Source organism: Rhincodon typus, chromosome 15 (assembly GCF_021869965.1).
Source record: "Rhincodon typus isolate 14 chromosome 15, sRhiTyp1.1, whole genome shotgun sequence".
In the NCBI taxonomy this organism is placed as follows: Eukaryota; Metazoa; Chordata; class Chondrichthyes; order Orectolobiformes; family Rhincodontidae; genus Rhincodon; species Rhincodon typus.
Window position 1 is genome coordinate 20,846,934 of NC_063346.1, and position 17,563 is coordinate 20,864,496.

Here is a 17,563-nt window from a genome sequence, read left to right on the forward strand (position 1 = left end):
CCATTGCAAAGAAGAAAAAGTGGGATCAATCTAAGAATTGGAATTGCGTTGTTAACCATTTAAATGATATGCAGTTAGATCAGACTGAACAGACAGATCTTTCGCTGCTTGTACTTCTCAATGATCATTGCATGTCAACACAATGTTTGGATCTTAGCAGTGCCTTGATAGATGTGGTAGATTTTAGCATCTCACATCAGTTTCTCCACAGGATATTCGATGTTGAACCTGTTGTTCCCAAAGTTCTGGATGGTGCCACTGCAACTTGATTGTCATGTCTCCCACAAAAGCTTTTGTTATGGAGACATAATAAATGTTCCTATGTCCCATTACGCCCTGTGGTAACCTAACCACAGGGTATATGGAGTTGAGAAGCCAGTCTGTGGAGTGTCAACAGATTCTCGAGGAATTGAGCAATTTGAGATCTCTGAATAACCTTGGCTTCATGTGGTTGAGTTTGTCTGGTTGGTGCTGGAGAGGTCTTTTAAGTATGAAATCGTGTTTCAATAATGACTGAGATTGATGAGTGGCAAAAATAGCCTCTTTATTGAGCATCCGCAGTAGCACAGTTTGAGATGGTGATGGAATCCAAAGTCTAGTTTTACAGTAGCTGCTTTTGTACACAGTTTTTACATACATTAAAATTTTAGCATAATGGTGTCACATAGTTGTGTCTATTGTACACAAGTTTGCGTGACATCTGTCCTGGGAAAGCAGAAGATGGTTTAAGCACGTGCTAAATGCCGGCTGTTACTCCTGATGGTATTAGAATGTCTGGCTGGTCTCAGTTTGCATAATTAAGAGGTGTTAGTCTTTTTGTCTTTAAAGTTAGAAATGTTAGTAGATTTAATGTGTATTTGAAAAGTATAAATCTGCACGTTAGTACAAGATGGTAGCCCTAAATAAAAGTTAGAAATACATAGTACAGTGTGATAAAAATAGGTAGTGTATAAGGAAATTTCAAAGAGATAAAAAGCAGCAGAGTGGAGGGACATACTAGTGGAGGAAACTGTTTGATGTCCTGCAGCCTATTCAGTCACGAAAGATGGTTTCTAACGGCTAATTAATATTACAACCTTTCCATAGTTTCGAGTGAGTTATGGAAACACAATGGTGGGGATGGCATCGTTCTGTGTAGGTTACAGTATTACAGGGGTAGCCTCTGACACAGAAACAGGCCTAAACACTGCTTGCAGCATGGGGCCGATAAGAATTGAAAGGTGTAAAGAAACAGTAATAGATTGGCAGCCGAGGAAGGGATGTTTAATTTAGTTTATCTTGAAAGAGTCAAATGTACTGCAAGAACGTGGTTTTGTGAATGGAAACACAGCATGGTAAAAACAAAGAGTGCTTGTGAGTGAGTTAGTAAAGAGAATCATAATACAATATCTCACATAAGATAGAAGTTACTACCAACCATTATACAAACACCCCGGACAGAAACTCTGTGTGAAATAGATTGTTTATGTTTTTATTTGCAGCTAGGAAGAAGCAGAAGTGTGAAAGAATTTGTAAAATTAAATCGCATTGGTGAAGGGACCTATGGTATTGTGTGTAAGTCCAGTTTAATTTTTTTTGTATTTGTGTTAGGAGATGGTTTCTCTTTCTCACTAAGTGTTTTATCTATTCAAAATGGATAAAGCTGTTGAAATCTTCAGGTTCATAATTTGTTTCCTACAAAATTTTAAATTAAAGTCACAATCAAATCAGACACAATCTCATTGAATGACAGGTCAGGCTGAGGGGTGAATAGCTGTTATTTATTGTGATGGACAGATGAAGTATACAATAGTATTGAAGCATACATGTTAAAGATAATATGACCAACATTCCCTCCAAGTTGATGCAAAGATAGATGGAGGGACAGGTAGTGTTGAGGAAGCCGGGAGGCTTCAGATGGACTTGGACGGGCTAGGAGAGTGGGTAAAGAAGTGGCAGATGGAATAAAATGTGGGAAAGTTTGAAGTTATGCATATTGGTAGGAAGCATAGAGGTGTAGACTATTTTCTAAATGGAGAAAGGTTTCAGAATTCTGAAGCACAAAGGGATTTGGGCGTCCTAGTTTAGGATTCTGTTAAGGTTAACATGCAGTTAGGAAGGTAAATGCAATGTTAGCGTTCGTTTCAAGAGAGCTAGAATACAACAGTAGTAATGTACTGCTGAGGCTGTGTAAGGCTCTGGTCAGACCCGCGTTTGGAATATTGAGAGTAGTTTTGGGCCTTATATCAAAGGAATGATGTGCTGGTCTTGGAGGGGATCACAGGACATTTACAAAAATGATCTGGGGATGAAGGGCTTATCATAAGAGGTGCAGTTGAAGACTCTGGGTCAACTTGATGGAGTTTTAAAAGGATAAGTGGGGAGGGGGATCTGAATAAAACTTACAGAATACTGAGAGGCTTGATAGAGTGGATGTGGGAAAGGTGTTTCCTTTAGTTGGAGAGACTAGGAGCTAAGCCTCAGTGCAGCCTCGACCCTTTAGAACTGAGATGAGGAAGAATTTTTTTAGCTGGAGAGTGGTGAATCTGTGGAAGTCATCGCCACAGTAAACTGTGGAAGCCAAGGCAATGATTGTATTTAAGACAGAGATAGACAGGTTCTTGATTGGTAAGGGGACCAAGGATTATGGGGCAAAGGCAGGAGAATGGAGTTGAGAAGCATATTAGCCATGATTGAATGGTGGAGCACGCTCAATGGGCTGAAAGGTCTAGCTCTGCTCTTAGATCTTATGGTATAAATTTTAAGGGCATGTGCGGTTAAGTGCACAGTCCTTCTAAGTTTCTTTTTGCATGGCCATATAGTTTTGGTCATTTAAAGGTACCAACTTGCTCATGGCTTGTGCAGGATCTTTCGGATTATGGCTGTACAGGTGGGGAACATTGCTTATTATCAAATTTGACAGTTGGGGGATTCAAAGAGCATTAAAGATACACGCTCTCAAAACTGACAGCTTCACAACCAAGGCCTCACTGAATATTTGATTTTGGATTTGAAGCCGAGCCCTTTGGGCAGTGGACAATTCACGTTAGCCCTGATCAGGTGGGGTCAAAGGTTGCTAGGAGGGCTGGAACTGATCAATGTGCAAGCAGCCAAATAGGCAGGAAGTTTGGTGCTGAATTGTCCAAGTAAAATTGTTTAAAAATGGATGCCACATTCTAAAATGTCTTTCTTGAACCTCCTGTTTTTAGATCCCTGGTTTTGCAAGGATGTTCCCATTTATTTCTGAGCTGAGTATTTTTGGTCATTTTAACCATACAAATTGAAATAGTTTTTAAACATTTCTCTCACTTTTGACTGATGATAATAATGATTATATTGAGAGGAAAAACTAATTAGAATTTTACTAACCACTTTATTTCCCATTGGGATAACAAGATTAGTATAATACTGTTACCTTGGCAATTTGTTACTTTTGGTACATATAGTTGCTATTCTCTCGGGATACAGTTATTTTCCCTTTGAGCCTCTGGCAGTATATCTACTACCATTGACAGGTGAACCCAACTAGACCAAGCACCCTAAAGGATTCCATGAGTATATACCTTTCTTAATCAAATATAAGGAGACTTTGGGTTCTCCATCACTGTACATCAAAAAGAAAACAGCAAAAGAATGTCCCCATTTTAAGGACTGAGCTAATAAACATAAGCAAATACAAAAAAAAGCTTTGGATTTGCACACAGCAAACTCCTACAAATAGCAGTGATAAACTAAAGGTAGTAAAGGTGAGCTATGTCACCATAGTCTTCTGGACCATAGGGCTGCTCTGTCATTAGAAAAAGATAACTGGTGGTGGTTTTAACCGGAGGGTCACCACTGAGGGTGAGGGGAGAAGTTGAGAAGGAGATTCCTTCATGATAATCTCAGCTGGTGTAGGAATCGAACCCTCGCACGTCCAGCCAGCTGAGCTAACTCGTGCCACAAGGTAGTAATTTCTGCATTCACATTTTTCATGTTTTAGACCGTGCTCATGATACAAAAAGTGATGAAATTGTTGCCCTTAAGAAGGTTCGAATGGATAAAGAAAGGGATGGTAAGTGAGAAATATCAAGATTGATGCTGTTTTCAATCTGCTCGTGAAAGTGCATTCTTTTTAGAAACTTACGAAACCTTTTAGAAATAATACCAAAACTCATTGCGCGCCAAGTGTATATTTTGAACCAGTATTATTTTGGTCTTATTTTGCATACACAATTTACCAGTTAGTTCAGCTGCCTCCAAAATACGTTGCAATACGTTTTATGAACCAGGATTTTTCAATATACTTTACAGCCAGGCACCACGTGGGTATCGATATAAAGCTACTGTTGTTTTGAAGGAAAATCAGCTAATTTGCACAAAGAGATCTCCAATAAACAGTGTGATAATTACCAGATTATATATTTTTATGAAGTTGATTGAGGATTAATATTGACCAGGCCACTGGAGATAATGTCCATGCTCCGGCTTGATATTAGCGATAGGTTCTTTTACATCCACCTAACAGAACAGCTAGTTTAATGGCTTTTCTGAAATATGGCTCCTCTGACGTTATTTTACTCCTTCTGTACTGCACTGGAGTGTAAGACTACATTTTTGTTTCAAGTCTCTAGAATGATCCTTGGGCCTACAGCCTACTAGACCACTCAATCATGCTGACAGCGCCACAAACAGGGTGTTCTTTTCAGCATGGGGAATGAAAATGGGACCAAGTGTAAATAATGTCATCTTGTGCAATTGCTCTAATTACTTTTATTTTTAAGTTGCGAAAACAGTAAATAAAATTGCTACCACAGTCTAGTCATGTCTCTTTGAATGTATACCAAACTGTAATTGAGATTACATTCCATTAACACACAAATACCAAACACAGTGGGTTGTAGTATTAAACCAATATTAATGGCTGATAGGTATTGCAGCACGTGGGTTATTTCGAAAGTTAAAATACTCTTCAAATGGTAAGTTGTAAAATGCCTGTCACTTATTATTCTGTTAAGCATTAACTTTATTGCTAGTAATCTCTGTTTGCTCAGCACCATTGACCAGTATTGCATCACTCTGAAAACTGGAATGCTAATATGGATTAAAGAGTAGTAATGAAATAAATTTATTCTTTTGTGGATCTCATAAATATGCATCATTGAACCCTGGACAGCATAAAAAGTTGAATCAGTTTTCAGCAATAAAGCTGATATTAATAGATCTTGGAGTACCAGTTATGGATTTATTCATCAATTACATTACAGCACCATAAGCAACTCTTTGCAAGCGTCTAATTCCACTAATTTGTAAAAGAGAAAATGAGTATAAGCCCAAATGCAGCTGGGTATGATGACATTTTTAAAAACCTTACATTTCCATAGCAGCTGTTATGACCTGCCATCTTTCCAATGCTGTTTTCAATCACTTAAATACATTTTGATCACTTTTAGTTAAATAAATGTGACATAAGGATAAGCAAATAGGATTTTACTGCAATTCTATCTGCTGCATGTATACACTTTGCCTTTCTCTTCTTTATTTGCAGGAATCCCCATCAGTAGTTTGAGAGAGATTAATCTGCTCCTTAAACTGCGGCACCCTAATATTGTGGAGCTAAAAGAAGTAGTGGTGGGAAACCACTTAGACAGGTTAGTGCTGGATAGGCTGGGACTTTTATCACTGGAGCGGAGCAGGTTGAAGGATGATCTTATTGAGGTTTATAAAATCAGGAGGGGCATAGATAAGGTGAAGGACAAAGGTCTTCCCCCTAAAGTGGGGGAGTTCAAAACTAGTGGGCATACTTTTAAGGTGAGAGGAGAAAGATTTATAAAGGATGTGAGGGGGCAACTTTCTTTACACAGAGGGTGGTTAATATATGGAATGAACTGCCAGATGAAGTGGTGGATGCATGTAGTTACATTTAAAAGACATTTGGGTAAGTACACGAATAAGAAAGGTTTGGAGGGAAATGGGCCAATTGCAGGCAGGTGGGACTAGTTTAGTTTGTGAACATGGGTGGTATAGACTAGTTGGACCAAAGGATCTGTTTCCATGCTGTACGACTCTATAACTCTGAGTGAGCTGCTACCTAAGCCCCACTACTCCATGAGCTATATCAAAAGTGTAACTTTTACTTTCATCAAAATTGTCAGTTTGTTTCTCTTTATTACTGTTATCCTTTTCTACAATCAAGACTCACCAAATTTCTCATTTGAGGGTCCAGGCAAACCAGCAAGTCGGTAGAAAATTTGCAGATTGTCAGATAACATGAATGGAACTTGTTTCTGAGATGGTTTGAGTTGAGTCCATGTTGATGATTTCCTTCTATTTAAGTAGCACAACATAGCTGAGAACTTTCACTTAGGGAGCTCAGCATTTGGCCCGGAGGCTCGGTGCATTTGCACGGCCAGAGACTAAACAGTTATCGCTAGGCAGGCGCTGTGGTTCCGGCAGTCCTGGAAGCTAATACATATCTGGGTTAGTGGGGCCTCCTGAGAAATGAGGCAAGGCGCCTTACACATAATCAGAATGGGATAGTAGAACTGCAGGATGGTGCTCTATTCAGGGCAAGCTCAGCAATGGATGGGATGGATGATAATTAAGAGAAAATGTATTTTAAAAAAATGTATGCACAACTTTCCCTAATAAATCTTTAACTTATGTTAGTGTTTCATGTCAAGATTGACAAAACACTCACTGTTTACTTCTGTATAAAGAGGAAAATAGAGGATCATCTGGTTGTATGTTCTCTATCTGGTAAATGTACAAAATGGTAGTTGTCATAGAATGACAGATTATAACTGGAAAATATATATACTCAGTAAAATTTAGAATATTTCTATTGCATCAAATACAACATTTCTGATTAGTGCTGATGCTAGTCCACTGCAGTACTGAGAGAATATGTCACTGTCAGAAGTGCTATCCTTTGATTGGTGTCAAAGTAATGCTTCATCTCCCTGGATATTACATACAGTTAGGAAAAGTGTATTCCTATACTGTTGGCCTGTACTTTATTTAATGCTGCTACTAAGGGAGTACATGAAGATGGTTAAGAGGTGATGAATATGTTCTCATTTTTATTTCTGCAGTATTTTCCTGGTAATGGGATACTGTGAACAGGATCTTGCGAGTCTTTTGGAAAATATGCAGTCACCATTTTCAGAGGCTCAGGTAAATGTAGAACTGTTCCAGATTTTCAAATACTTGTAGTAATTGTTTATTCAAATAACTTCAAAGTCTAGCTAGGTAACAACTCCTTGATTAAAGCATCACTTTTCATTCTCACTTTTAATTCTTTTATGCTATCGTAGTGACTAAAAATTACTATATAAAATTACTCTTTTGTCTTTCTAAATATTTCATGCATGAACTATTGAATTTTCTTTCTTTTAAGGTAAAATGTATAATTCTGCAATTATTGAAGGGATTGCGATATCTACATGAAAACTTTATTATTCACAGGTGAGAGAATTGAGAAACTGAGTGCCACAGACATACTATTGCTTCCAATCTAAAACATTTGTCAGATGTAACATGCATTTAAAAAAAAAATACAGCACCCTGATTGTAACAGAATCTGTCATTTGATTCTATTGACTATGGTAAACTGATTACCAGGTGGTGTACATGAAAGGTGGCTGAATGGTGACCCTGCCTCCTCTTCATCAGGCCCAGGTTCAAGTTCCATGTACTGTAGAGGTGTGTAATAACATGTTTGAACGGTTGACTCGAAAATATGTCAATACTGCTTTCCATCAGGAAGCTAGGCCAATTGGTCTAATATCTGTCATAGAAAAATAGCTAGAATCAATTATTAAGGCAGTTATAGCAGGACCATTGGAAAATTATAATGTGATCAGGTGAAGTCAGCATAGTTTTGTGAAAGACAAATCATTTTTAAGGAATATCATTTTTTTGAACAGGTAGTAAATCTGAGAGATAAAGGGGCACGTGCTGATATGATGTACTTTGATTTCGAAAAGGTGCTGATAAACATAATATCTTGTTTCTACACAAGATAGGAGTACATGGTGTAGCGTATAACATTAGTGTAAATAAATATTTAGTTACGTAATAGGAAACAGGGTTAACTGGGTCATTTTTGAATTGGCAAGCTGTAACTTGTAGAATGTCACAGAGATCAGTGTTGGGGTCTCAACATTTGCAATCTGTATCAATGACTTGGATGAAGGGACTGAATGTATGGAGTGTAAATTTGTTGATGATACCAAAATAGGAGAGTAAGTTGTCAAGAAAAGGTAGAGAAACTGAAAAGATGTAAAGATAGATTAAGTAAGTTGGCAGATAGAATATTATAAGGGAAAATGTGAACGTGTTTATTTTGACAGGAAGAATAGAAAACAGTAATTTAAATAGAGGGAACTTGCATAACTTGGTGGTTTAGAGGGAATTAGTTGTTCCTACAAAAACTCCTAAGTTCTGTATATTCTATGTTTAAAACCAGCGTGGAAGTCAGACGTGGAGGACGATTGAGTGTGTGTAGGGTTTTTCAGCTGTGCAGCTTAGAGGGAACATGGATGTCATAGTATGAGAATCACAAAAAATTAGTGTGCGGCTTCAGCAAATGGGGAAAAGCAATAGGGTTCAGTTAGGGTTACACCTAGAGGTAACATGGTTCTCAGTGATGCACATTTCCAAGCAAGCATGACTCAATTGTAGAAGTCTTGCCAATGTGCCAGAATGTTGTGGGATTAAGATCTACTCCTGGATTTGAGCTCAAATTTAATGCTAACACTTCAGAGCATTACTGGGATACAGACATTTGGCTGAGACATTCAGTGAGACCAATCTGCCCTTTCACGTGAACGTAGAAGAACCCATGGCACTATTTTGAAGTAGAACATGGAGATATCTGTTAGCTCCTGGCCGGTAGTTCTTTATTTCCCAATTTTATTTGATTCATTGGTACAGAATTTTTGAGAACTTTTCGATGTAACCACAGCACAGTAGCAGTATTTCCCCATTCAAATATTATAGACTTGTGCTGGTTCTAACATGAATATATGATGGGCACTTCCACTTGATTGTTTGCACTGCCCCTCAGAAATATCTGCTGAACCCTCTAGTAGTAATTTCTGTTGCTCAGCGCCACCATGTAAATAACCAACAAGCTTCCTGAATTTACACCACTAATCTGTGGTTATATTTATCCCACATAGCTCGGCATAGCCGAATCTGAATTGATTAAACAACTAGAGCATCTGCATTCTCCTGACATGGTTGTTTTTATTTATTTAAGGAAATACTTATTTCAATTGATGCTTTTTACAAACATATAATTCTCACATCTTTCTGTATAAATAATTTAATTGTTGATGAAAACTGTAGTAGCTGCCTTAGAAATGAACTGAGTCAGAAATTGGTTTGCTCAGATTCAACGCTGCATGAGCAACTTGCACCTCATCTACAGCTTTGGGATGAGCTTTCAAACATGTGACTTGTTGGTAACAAACATCATTCTTTTTTTGCAGAGACCTTAAGGTGTCCAACTTGTTAATGACTGATAAAGGGTGTGTTAAGATAGGTAAGATGTGTAACACCTTATTTATATTCTCATTGGTATCATTAGCTTTTGGTGTTATAAAATTAGTTGTCAGTTTAAATTGCTGATAAATTTCATGAAAGGCAAATGTTTCATAAATTTAAGATGGGACTTCTCTGTGGAACCATTTTATAATAAGCTTTTGAAAACTGATGCAATTTTTCATTTGTCAACTTTTTGTTTTCCACTGTTCACTTACCCTGATGTTTAGGTATTTTGCATCCACACATTACCTGATCATTCATCTCTTAGCTATTTATGGAATCTTGCTGTGCATAATGTTGACTGCCCTTCAACATTAACTATTACCACCTTGTACTGATTAGACACTGCATTGCTTTCCTCCTCTAACTGTTTTAAATCTATTATTCTTTCCAGCTGATTTTGGATTGGCGCGTGCATATGGAGTGCCTCTGAAGCCTATGACTCCAAAAGTGGTAACTCTATGGTAGGTTGGCTGACAGAAACTAATGTAGCTCCTGTTTTCTGATGATTATGATATGATTTGATGCTAAAGTAGTAGGCAGCTTGGACGCTTCACTTCAAGCAGCATGATCCTGCCATCAGCGTTAAACCTCTCTCTGAATCTCTGAGAAGTTTTCTTGCCCTTAATTGTTGCAAATGATATACATAATGTTATGGTTTGAATGTTCATCTTCACAGCAGCAGTATCAGTAATTAGTCAAGGAAATTAAACTGACAATTTGTCGATCAACATCCACAGGCTTGTAGAAATATAACACTTCTTTGTTTCCAACTTCTGCCATGTTCCAATCACATTTATTTTGCAAAACCAAAGGTGCCATGACTTATTTTGACTTGCGCATCATTTAAAAATAGAGGTTGCTTGTGAATATTCAGGAGCTCTGAAATTTTGATCAAATATTGCATGCTTTGTTCTTAGGTACAGAGCACCAGAATTACTATTGGGAACAAAGACCCAGACGACAGCTATTGATATGTGGTACGTATCTTATTTAGTGTAAAATAGACAATAGGATACCCTGGAGATCCTCAGTAAATGAGCAGCATCTGTGGAAAACAAGGTATCTTATTTACTGGGTCTTACTCGGATTTTTGTTTGTTGCAAACATTGTTGCAGATTTTCTCATAATTTGTTCTTTTTACTGTTTGTAGGGCAGTGGGTTGTATTCTTGCAGAGCTGCTGGCTCACAAACCTTTGCTTCCGGGGAGCTCTGAAATCCATCAGATCGATCTGATCGTTCAGTTATTAGGGACTCCGAATGAGAATATATGGCCAGTAAGTCATTGTCTGAATTCATCAGAGATTTGCCCCCTCACTGCCAAGATGTATTAATAACTTGTGTTAAGATGCAGCGAATACTGTAGAGCATAACTCTCTAAGTGTGGTAAGTTACATCTTGGAAGTGTAATTTCAACTTGTTAGCTTTTAAGTCATTCTTCCCTAGTATAAAGTCAAAATATAAAGTATTTGTTAGAAAATTCAGATACAAGCACCTCTTGTACTTGTGAGCATTATTCCTGATTAATTACACATAACGGGATATGGAGGTTTAAAGAGCTTGTCTCTGTGTCATAGATGAACATAAAAAGTAGTATAAAAGCAAAAATTCCCTCAGCAGGTGAGGCAGCATCTGTGTTCGGAAACAGAGTTAGTGTTTCAGGTTGATAACCTTTCATCAGAACTAAAGATGGAAAGGCAACAGTTTTTAAGCTGAGAGAAGATGGGGGCAGGGGGCAGGAAGAACATGTCAAGATACAAAGCATAAGGAGGTCATTCAGCCCCTTGAGCCAGCTCTGAAGTTCAGGGCCGATCTGTGTTCCGAATTCCACATTTTTATTTATGCCGGATAACCTTTTGATTCCCTTGCCTAACAAGAATCTATCTACCTCTGCTGTTTAAAAAAAAAAATTAATAACCACTTTAACTGCCTACTGAGGCAGAGGTCCAAAAGTGGTACAACCCTCTGAGAGAAAAGTATTCCCCTCATCTGAGTCCTTTAAGAGTGACTCTTAATTTTAATACAGTGCTTCTAGTTCTGGACGCCACCACAAGAAATACCCTTTTCACGTCCACCTTGGGGGCACCCTCTGAAGAATTATTAAAGACTCAAAATGAAGTGAGGCTACACCTTCCAGGTCATCGTAGTTGAAAGGGTGCCCCTATAAAGGACGACTTGTGTCTGCAGCAATCACTATCTGCTGGTGTCCATCTCCAATCATCGTCTGAGATTCAGCCATATTGTGATGCCTGAGTGCCAACTGAAAAATTCCAACCAGTGTCTGTGCTGTAACCTTAATGGTACATGAAGAGGTATAATTGGCTTTCCACTTCTGTGGGCAAATAGCCATTTCCCTCCAAATCAGCATGTTTAAAAATTTTCTTGAGGAGGAAACATTCCAGATTGTCTGCTGGTGGTGGGAAATTGCAGGCCATCCATCTCCATGGTCTTTAAAATCTTTGGCCCTTTAACTCTGTTTCTCTCTCCAGATGGTCATCCATCTGACTGAACTGCAGTAATTTATGCTATTATTTCAAGATTTTCAGCATCTGCACTATTTTGCTTTGTTATCGCTAAAAGTAGGTTTGAATGTAGCTAACTAGATTTTTTTTAAAAAAGTTCAAAAGTTACTTTGCCACATATTGAAGTCTGTTCAACCTTTTCATTGTGCTTCTGTTCTAAGATTTCCTTTTTGCCTAGTTTTGAGAGTATTTCACCACACTGCTTCTGATGCTCCTCCCATTTTGTTGAGTCACTATTTACCTGTACTTATGATGTGCTACAGGGTTTTTCCAACCTGCCGTTAGTGGGTCAATACACTCTGAGAAAACAGCCTTACAATAACCTGAAGCACAAGTTTCCGTGGCTGTCAGAAGCAGGTCTCCGACTTCTCAACTTCCTCTTCATGTACGATCCAAAAAAGAGGTATTCTAACATCTATTTTATACATGGTGACAGATTTTTTTTTGTGTCCTGATGGAAATAGGGCATTTGGAGGAAGCTAATGCTTCCATGTATTATATCAGTATGTTTGTTGAAATAGCACAGCAAAAGAAGGTGAGACTATAAAATTAAGCATAGGGTTGGTCATAATATCGTTTGATATTGGTCTCCTGGTCTAAAACAATTTTACCCTTTATTCAGGGAACTTCCTGGTGCAACACTTGTCCTTTTTAAATTTTCAATTGGTATGATGTTGAAATAAATATTTTTGTCACAGTAATAAACCAATTTAACTGTTCGAAACTTTACTATAGCATTATTTGATCAATTTTATTTATAGTATTTGATCAATATTATTTACAGTATTTGATCAATTTTAAATGGATAACATTATTTCTGACCTTTTATTACTACTGTAATATTAACACCACTACAAACAAAAATAAACTTTTAGTCTACTGCTAGAAACACGAAGGTTGAGATCATTGTTTCATTGTTGCAGAAAATCCAATGTGATAAATGCAACTTGTCCCATAAAGCCCACTTGATCCTGAATATATCCATGTGAATTCTATCTTGGATGTCCACCTTTTCTGTTTCTGAGGATTTTTTTTTTTACTTTGGACTGTTAGTCTGTGTTGACTTTGATGAAAATCAGTGTATCTCATGTTATTTTCTGTCTTCCTTGGACAAATTTTCTAAATACGGTTTGGTCTTTTCAGGCTGTGTTTGTTTTTAATAGTTTTCCCCCAATGTTCTTTCACTAGTTTAAGTGCTACAAAAGCCATTAAGTTATCCAAAGCATGCATTTCAGTTTGCTGCATTGAGTTTTTCATCAAAAAACTATGGTTGTTGATGGCTCAGCAACTTGGACAATTAATTGTGAATTTTACAAAGCATTGTACAGATCTGCTAGATTGCAACAAAAGCAATTGTGCATGTGTATGTGTATTTTATAGCACTGTGCTTGTGTGATTAGCATGTAACATAAGAGGTTGATGGATACTACTTTTGTGTTTAGGGCAACTGCGGAGGACAGTCTGGAAAGTTCCTATTTTAAAGAAAAACCATTACGTAAGTAATATTGGAAATATTTTGCAATAATTTGCTTCATTATATATAGAAGTACAGATTTGATTCTGAATGTGCCAATTCCTTTACAATAAATTAGAATTACCTCAGTGGATCTTATATACTTCTGTATTGTATAATAATCAATGTTCCTTTTGAGTTATCATGTAAGAATTGTTGCAACAACTTATTGCTTTTGGTGGTCTGTCCAGATCTCCCCTTGCTCCTGTCTAGATTTTCAAAGTTGCAAACCCAGCTTCCTTGTTGAAAAACAGCAATATTTAGGAGTGAGGGAATTGAAATGTTAAATATTAAAAACGTTCCAGATTGACTAATACTGCATCAGGTCACTTGAGTGTAAACAGTGTGTAAAATGTGAATATTTGGTTTCTAAAGACCTCGGTTTCGTCACATATGACATTAGAGCTAGATTATAGTTATTTTAATCAACCTGTTCATAAATTTACTTAATGCTGTCATGACTTTTCAAGCCTAATTGATCCACTGGATTTGGTGTTTTCACCTTAGGTGGGTGGGCTTGCAATTTGGTACTGTTGACCATTGTCTTGATTCCCCATCATGATCTCAAAATATTTTTCAAGAGACTGGCTCAATGTTGGAGCAGCAACACTGTTAGTAAGTGGCAGGTATCCTTTTTTAAATCAGCAAATTAATTTACTTAAGGAGCTTATTATCTCATTTCCATTCTAACTGGGATTTCCAGTCAGTAATGTGGGCACAATAACCTGGTGTGTTTGGAGTGGGGCACATGGTAGCTCTGATTCTTTGTGCAAGGTCCTATCCCACTACTGAGCTGTGAATGCAAATCCTCCTCTGGAGGGGCTCTCTCTCCAGGATCACACAGGGGCAGTTATAGCCCTTTTTGAAAAACCAAGAAATTAACTTAACCCTTCCCTGCTGGTGCTCCATCTTCAGCTGGCAGACCACATCTTGTCCAAGGGGCTGCTAATCCAAACGATTGGTCCTCGAGCATCATGAGCCCTCATGCTGGCCTTAATTGGATGGTGAGGCCACTCCCTGTTCTTGTTTCAAAGTAGCAGTGGGTATATCTGTGACGTGCTGTGCAGGGCAAAAACCTAGAACTAGTCCTCATTTCAGGTTCCTAACCCTGAATAAAAATTTAGCTCAATAGAGTATAGACGTGCTTCAAAATAATGCAAGGATGGAGCAGGGTAGACACAAGTAGGTCTGTTTTCCATTGTTGCAGGATCTAGAGTGAGTTATCAAAGAAGAGCGTTTGGTGATTTGTGAAGCTGTGGTAACACTTCCAGAGTTGAGGCAGAAACTTCTGTCAATATTTAAGTTAATTTGGATAGATGGTTATGAAAACAGGGGAGATAACTAATGCTGATCACAGTTTCTTAGGCTAAAAGGTCAGTTTCAATATTGTAACTTTTGTATTATTGGACAGCTGTTTGAAAGGATATTCCCATAATTCTACTTTAAACTCAATCTCGCATTAAAAAAGTAGTTTCTGAAACTTGCAACCATATCTGAAAATGAATGGGAGTATATGTCGTTGACTAGCAGAAAATTCTGCATTTAGCCCCTTGTGTTCAAACAAAAATGCCACGTTTAGAAGTACACAGATACGGGAACACAATCATTGACATTTTAGTGCATTACTTTCAGTTCTGGGAGTAGCTTAAACAGGACAATAAACCACCTTGACAAGGGCACTTAGGAAGTGCTGGCTTAGCAAGTGTAAGAATGCGTGATTAAATATTTTTTAAAAACTGATGTATTTATTGGGCATCTGTCCCACAAGTACAGCAACTTCCTTCCCTTCCAAGTGTTTCAACAGAGAGTCTTTCAAAAAGAGTCAGGTATAGGAAACGTTTTGGAGAAACAGAGTAACTTAGACTGCAGCTTCTTGATAGCCTTGTCATTACTTATAATGTAAAGTAGGGACCATTGCAAAAGTAGTTTGACACCCTGAAATGCCCTTTCAACACTAAATGTGCCAAGTGTCAGACTCGAATTGCAAATTCATGGCTGTTCAGGATATAACTTTTATCCAAATGCCTCTACTTGGTAGAAATGAGAAAAGGATAAAAAGATTGAAATTCAGTGTGATTTTAATTTGAATTATTACAAACTAAATCAAAACTATTTCTCTTAAGCATGTGAACCAGAGCTGATGCCTACCTTCCCCCATCATCGAAACAAGCGGGCAGCTTCTAGCGTGGACAATCAACAAAAACGTTTAAAAGTGTGATGTAAGGAACCTACTGCCTAAAGCCGTCTCAGGTACAGGGCTGATTTTTGTGTTTACATGAAGTAGCTTTCTCTTTTGTCGGGCCTATTTTATTCTATCTGCATTGCAGTATTTTGAGTACACGTAATATGGCGTCTCCTGCTGCAGTCCCAGCCTAAACATTGTGATTGTTTTTTTTTCTCTTTGGAATTGGATACATTTCTCATCATTTGGTTTCAAATTTCAAAGTCCCATTACATGACAGTTTCATTATTTTTTACCCTCTAACTGAATTGTATTCATCAGTCAGGACCTCATTATTTGAATGTATCATAGAATCCCTACCATGTGGAAACAGGCCCTTCAGCTCAACAAGTCCATACCTACCCTCGGAACATCCCCCCAGAACCCACCTAATCTACAAATCCCTGAACACTACAGGCAATGTAGCATGGCCAATCCACCTAACCTGCACATCTTTGGACTGTGGGAGGAAACCGGAGTACCCGGAGGAAACCCATGCAGACACAGGGAGAATGTGCAAACTCCACACAGACAGTCGCCCGCGGGTGGAATCGAACTCGGGCCCTGGCGCTGCCACTGAACCACCGTGCTTTTGAACAAAGTGATTGATTGCACTATTAAGAATGAACTATTAGAAAATATGCACATAAAGGGCATTTTAACAAAGAAAGGTTATGTCAATGCAATAGTCTATTAGTTGACTTTTGACTCGTTTCTGATCTAGATTATAAAGAAACCTGCATTTAGTTACTATCAAGAAAAGTAGGGTGGCTGGTTTTTGCTTGCTGTAATTTTGCTATTCTTCTACCATTAAATTTTGCACCAACTTCTATGCAAATCTTTCATATACTATTATAGATTACATAACTAAATAGAAAATAAAGTTTTGATGGATTAAATGAGGATTTAAAGCATTGCAACATGTGACTAAAAGCATACTACAGCAGTAAGTTAGTGCCTAGCATTATAGAAATTAAGTAAATTATCAAAATATTGTAGCTTTTTATTCTATGTGTAATGTATTCTTTCATTCAGATTATTGCTCAAGGGACAAGGAAGAATGTGCTCTATTCCATGCTGAATGGGGTGAAGTGGCTGTTATTACAAGCAACCTAGTACAAGGCAATGCTCTGGTGAAAATCAGTGTTCAGAGAAGATGCACTGAATCAATCAAAATGATGTGACTGTGGGGAAGAAAACACTAGTACAGAACAGAAATAAAAGATTTTAAAAATACTTCATTGTTGTATGAAACTAATCAATCTTTCAACTTTGCTGTTCTGTTGCCTCAAAGTCCATAAACTGAACAATTTGCCAACATTTTGTTTTACTATACTGTCATGAGGTGAGTGAAAACTATGCTGTAATTTGTTCCGAATCCTTTTTTTTGGTTTTATGTTCTAATTTTGTCTAAATGTAACATTCTGGAAAAATTATTTAAAGATATTTTGTGTATGTAATGTTACAGAATGCTATGATCAGATCTTCATAATAAATCTGCTATATGCTGGAAAAAAGCATTTTGTTGATGTTGTAGAAAAATCACTTTATGCTGGGGCATTGATTTCTGTAAGTTTCATATCAAGACTTGAGAGGAGTATCCAGCATCATCATATTTTAAGGACATTGAGATCAACAGAATATGACAGCCTCGATTCAGTTTTGTGCTAAAAACCAAGAAGCGACAGTGCAGAATAATCCTAAAAATATTTCTGCTCTTAAATTTGACAAAACCAGAAGTTAACATGGATTTGGGGAATCATGATCAGTTATTTTTTTTGAGGACATTATCAGTAG

The 17,563-nt window shown here is 37.6% G+C and overlaps 1 protein-coding gene across 3 annotated transcripts in view; it reads left to right on the forward strand.

Annotated features, from left to right (window-relative positions):
* cdk10 (cyclin-dependent kinase 10) overlaps positions 1 to 17,283 on the forward strand; it is a 17,936-nt gene extending 653 nt beyond the window's left edge. For 2 of the 3 annotated variants that reach the window (XM_048606013.1, XM_048606014.1), the window contains exons 2-13: positions 3,962 to 4,033; positions 5,507 to 5,609; positions 7,053 to 7,134; positions 7,358 to 7,425; positions 9,456 to 9,508; positions 9,905 to 9,974; positions 10,431 to 10,490; positions 10,664 to 10,787; positions 12,296 to 12,435; positions 13,475 to 13,527; positions 15,669 to 15,795; positions 16,802 to 17,277. In XM_048606013.1, coding sequence (XP_048461970.1) covers positions 3,962 to 4,033; positions 5,507 to 5,609; positions 7,053 to 7,134; positions 7,358 to 7,425; positions 9,456 to 9,508; positions 9,905 to 9,974; positions 10,431 to 10,490; positions 10,664 to 10,787; positions 12,296 to 12,435; positions 13,475 to 13,527; positions 15,669 to 15,763 — 920 coding nt within the window. In that variant the 3' untranslated portion in view covers positions 15,764 to 15,795; positions 16,802 to 17,277. Of the gene's footprint in view, positions 1 to 1,481; positions 1,555 to 3,961; positions 4,034 to 5,506; positions 5,610 to 7,052; positions 7,135 to 7,357; positions 7,426 to 9,455; positions 9,509 to 9,904; positions 9,975 to 10,430; positions 10,491 to 10,663; positions 10,788 to 12,295; positions 12,436 to 13,474; positions 13,528 to 15,668; positions 15,796 to 16,801 lie in introns of all 3 variants that reach the window. The other variant, XM_020516313.2, reaches the window with a different exon arrangement.
* Positions 17,284 to 17,563: the final 280 nt, after the last annotated feature.